This window comes from Echinops telfairi, unplaced genomic scaffold, assembly GCF_000313985.2.
Source record: "Echinops telfairi isolate 266 unplaced genomic scaffold, ASM31398v2 ScPeMD7_7469;HRSCAF=8507_1, whole genome shotgun sequence".
NCBI lineage: Eukaryota > Metazoa > Chordata > Mammalia > Afrosoricida > Tenrecidae > Echinops > Echinops telfairi.
The window spans coordinates 113,938,844-113,943,476 of record NW_022111373.1 but is presented as its reverse complement, the minus strand read 5'-3'; the positions used below and the strand labels follow the sequence as shown (position 1 = coordinate 113,943,476).

At 43.9% G+C, this 4,633-nt stretch overlaps 1 protein-coding gene across 1 annotated transcript in view; it reads left to right on the top strand.

Annotated features, from left to right (window-relative positions):
* Window positions 1-4,633, top strand: part of WDR70 (WD repeat domain 70) — a 325,699-nt gene that overhangs the window by 84,105 nt on the left and 236,961 nt on the right. Inside the window, exon 8 of the mRNA XM_045285256.1 lies at window positions 1,210-1,234. Within this exon, the coding sequence (XP_045141191.1) occupies window positions 1,210-1,234 (25 nt within the window). The remainder of the gene's footprint in view (window positions 1-1,209; window positions 1,235-4,633) is intronic.

The following is a 4,633-nucleotide window of genomic DNA, read 5'->3' as shown; positions in this document are numbered from 1 at the left end:
CCTGCCATACTACCTGGACCTTACCCCTAGAGTGTCTGTATACAGTAGCTCTTCCCTGTGCCCCTTTTGCATGACTCATGTTATACTTGTCCTTTTGTGCTTGGCTTACTTTGCTTAGCATTATTTCCTCCAGTTCTTCCCATACGACGATATGCTTCATGTGTTCATCGCTGCTTTTTAGTGATGCATAGTATACTCCATTGTATGTATGTACCATAGTTTTTTAATCCATTCGTCTGTTGATGGAAATTTGGGTTGCTTCCAACTCCTTGCGATTGTCTTCACAGATTTTTAATAGTAGTTCTTCACATGTACCATGGTATTCTTTTTAGGTATGTGTTAGGCATAGCATGACTTGAATAACAATATAGTTTACAATTTTGGAACATGAGTGTGCATCAGAACCATCTGAAGGCTTTTAAAAAGATATTCATCGTAGAACCCCCACTCTTGGTGTTTCGGACTCAGTAAGTATAGGGAGAGGCCTGAGAGTTTTTATTTTTAGCAAGGTCACAGATGATGCTGGTGATACTGGTCTAAGGGTCACATTTTGACAAGCACTATGTTGTTCAGCTGTTCAGTTGTGGTCCCTTTTTTTACTGTTACAAAAGAAACGATGAAATGATTATCTTTGAATCTCACATATGCTGCTGAGTTGCCTGTTTCTAAAGATCAGATGGCAAGAAATGGATTGCCCTGTATGTACCTTTAGAGTTTTTGACATTGTCAAATTTCCCTCTCTTTGAATTATCTATTTTTGTAAAATGACAGATGGATCTATCATTGGGAGAGAGGGGGACAACATAACTACATGTTTGGCTATCTAGGCATGCACTGAATAACAGCTGTGCAGTGTGGTCACCAACAGGTTTAGGAAGAAGTGACGTGATTGGCCACTTGATGTGCATCAGTGATTCACATAATGGTTTTGGGACTGAAGAGGTTGCCACGACATTTGTACTTTATGCAATTACTCAGTTAATATGCATGAAATGTGAAATATGACCCATGTTGTTGGAAGTCTCATTATTTAATGAGACCATGGTAAGTAAAATTCTCGTATATTAGAACTGCGGCGCATGGAATTGCTTATATTTTATGTAAGATAGAGAAATGCAAAACAAAACACCTCAGTGGGATATATAGGTGGAAATAATTTTCTGTAGTTGTGGAAAATAAGTTATATACCCTCTACCCTAATCTTTTCAGGAGAAAGCTGAAGCTGTCTGCTCCTATGAAGATTTACAGTCTTGGTAACCCTAAGGCACATGTCTGTTCTGCCCTGTGAGATAGGATGTTGTGAGCTGGGATTGATGGCAGTGGGTTTGGTTTGGTTACCCTAGTCTTCTGTCTTCTATCAGATCAGCAAGTTAGTGACTAATTTTGAGAGTTATGAGCAACGTGCTTTGCTTAAGTTTCTGAGAGATTAGTCAACTGTTGTTTAGTCGTATATGATGCACTTTTGCACAGTTAGTGTTGATTTAAGTGATTGTGTATTAATTACATTCACTTTCAAAATTATCTGCAGTTTTTATTACCACAGAATATGGTTCTCAACCATTTGTTAATCATTTGTACCAAATATTTGCAGCCTTTTAAAGTGGAATGACTCTACTATTTTGTATTAGGTGTATCTTGCTTTAAAATTATTGCAATTATAAATATTCAAAAACCTATTAAATATTTATAACTGAAAACAATTTTGGTTTTAGTTGTGTGTTATAGAGACTGTCTTCCTAATGCATTTTGTGAATGGACACACTAATTAGAATTGCTATGAATAGCATAGCTTTATGAATAACATTCGCTGTGAAGTTAAATAGCTCTGCTTTTTAAGTTAAATAACCTTTGAAACATTTGTACTTCACACTGGTTTTCCAAACCCAGGTTTCTGGGCATATTCGTAGAGGTTCATGAATTATTTTCATTAATTCATTTTTTTAAAACTTTGATGAGGATTTGACCCGATGCTAATGTCTGCATAATTTACTTTTGTGTTTAATGTCTCTTGACCTCAAAGAAGTGTAGACATAGCTACTTTTAATGGTCATACCTAATGAGAAAGGAACTAACTTTACAGAATTATGTACTGACAGCAATCTAATTTTAGAACATTCCGATCACCCCTAAAAGAACTCTCATTTGAATTTGTGGTCACTCCACATTTTCACTCCGAGCCTTCGGCAGCCACTAATCTACTTTTGTGGTTTCTAGACATTTCATATAAGTAGAGTCATACAGTATTCTGCATTCAAGAACATGGTTCAGACTCTCTTCAGACATCCATTTTAGTCTTTTTTTTTTTTTAACTGAGTCAATTTTTATTCAACAATTCGATTCTCGTCAATGGGTGCAGTCCCCACCAATGGCCTCCCAGCATCTCCCCTTTGACCTTTGGCCTCTTGAGGGATGGGCCGGTAGCCCTTGCCAGGGAACACCAGCCCTTCATATTGCTTTGGGGCCCATGTCACCTTGGGGCCAGTTCTGTCTAGCATGGCCCACCCCCTTTCCCTAGCATCTCAGGCAACCATGAGAGCTCCTCTCAGCCAGCAAGACCACCCCCCCTCCCCCGCAGAGCTCACTGCAAGGCCTGCCCTGAGTGCTGGGCTGTCCCATCAGACCAGAGGCCCCCGAACCTGACAAGAGAGGCCTCAGTGCTGGGCATCTCTGCTACACTGAAGCCTGACCACCCTCCCTCTCAGCTATGCCCTGTCCCGCTGAGGACCTTACAAATCAGAATGCTTCCAAACCTTCAAGTCTTTCAGCCCTGCCAGCAGAGGAACGCAGAGAGCGTGCGTGGGCCCGCAGAGCCAGGACTGCTGAAGAGCCCCACAGAGTGTGGTTTATTGCTTGTAGAACAAAATAAGATGTTCACAGAACCATTTCTTGAAAAGAAGTTTGAAAACGTCACAAATTTTTTAAAAACTTTACAACTTTTTACAACACTACTCTATCAACTGATGAAGTCAGTGCTTCGGTGGAAAAAGCTTCCCAGAGGCCAGTCGAATGGGATGGTGAGGTCACACCGGTGACAGTGTTGAGGCGACAGCCCTCGGCTCCGAAACGGGGCTTGCGGCCGGTGGACTGGGGGTCGGGTCGTACCTCCTTGCCCTGCCGCCGTCGGCGCTCCTTCTTCTCCAGCACCCCGTCCAGGGTGTTCTTCACCAATCCTCACTTCGAAGACCTGCGTGTGGTGACCCTCTCGTTGGTGAACATGGACCGCCTGTTTGCGACTGAGTCCCTGTGGCAACATGCTCGAAGGCCCAGAAAAAAGACAAGGGTAGAACTTCTTGGCTTTGGCGCTGTTGGGGTAGTCTACCACAACACCCTGTGAAGCCAGCCTGGGTGGCCTGGGTTGTGATCCGCTCCAACTGCGGCGAGTTCTCCGGGTAGAGCTGTAGGGCAGCATGGGAGCCGCGGGCCAGGACGGCGTAGAGAGAGGGAAAAAAAGCAGTAGAGGCGCTTGGCAGGGTTGTCGGCCTTCTTGTTGGCACCGCAGAGCCACTGTACTGCAGAGATGCTGATACACCGTCAAAGGAAGCGGGTCTGAAGGGGATGCCCTGACGCATGTCCCCAAGAAGCAGGCCTCCCTCTGGGTCTCGGTCCAAGGCCGCATTCAGCATGGCGGTGCAGATGTCCAGGCCCACCCAATAGTGTCCCTCATCCGAGATAAAGTCCCCACTTTGTCCAGAGCCGCAGCCAATATCCAGCAGGTAGCAGGGCTGGTCGAGACAGTGAGAGCAGCTCCAGGGCCCGGCCAGCCATCTTAGCCTGGATGTCAATCATCCGGGAGTTGCGAACGTATTTCCGGGCTTGGTCCTCGTTGTGAAACAGCTCCAGGGGTCCCCCGTACTCCGGCCTCCGTCTGCGGCCAACCATGCCTGGATCCCCTCAGCACGCTGCGGTTTTTTTCCTTTTTAAATGACATTTTGCTTTCTTCATATATGATGTCTTTGATATCATCCCACAACTTGTCTAGTTTTTGATCACGAGTGTTCAGTGTGTCAAATCTCTTCCTAAGAGGATAGCTAAATTCATGTAGCATATACTTGGGGTTCTATTTTTGCACTCTTGGACAAGCTTTAATTTTCTTTAACTTTAACTTGACCTTGCACATGAGCAATGGATGGACTATTGTACAGTTCCAGCCTTGTTCTGACAAATGATATTGAGCTTCTCTATCATCTTTTTCCACAGATGTCGTCTGTTGATTCCTGCGCGTTCCCGCCTATTCGGTCCATGTGTATTTACAATGAATAAACTTACCGTGTATACTCACGTATAACTCGAGTTTTTCCCAACACATTTTTTGTTTTTGAGGGTGGCACAGAACCTGACCATGATTTCATTGCATGTTGTTATCCATCAGGGCACTGTGGCTTAGAACTCCCTCAACAGCACCTTCACAACTCTGAGCTGATTTATTTGGCCATATTTCCCACACTTCATCTCTTATAGTTCCAAGTTGAGCCTATGAAGCCCCTGGAGGCTGGCAAACCCACAGATTCCTAATTCTCTGGGATTCCCATTTAGCATGGTTCAGGGAATCTGTGTTTTTTTTCTCTTCTTAATCATTTTATTGGGGCTCTTACAGCTCTTAGCCATCATTTCCTTTTTTTTTTAAATCAATTTA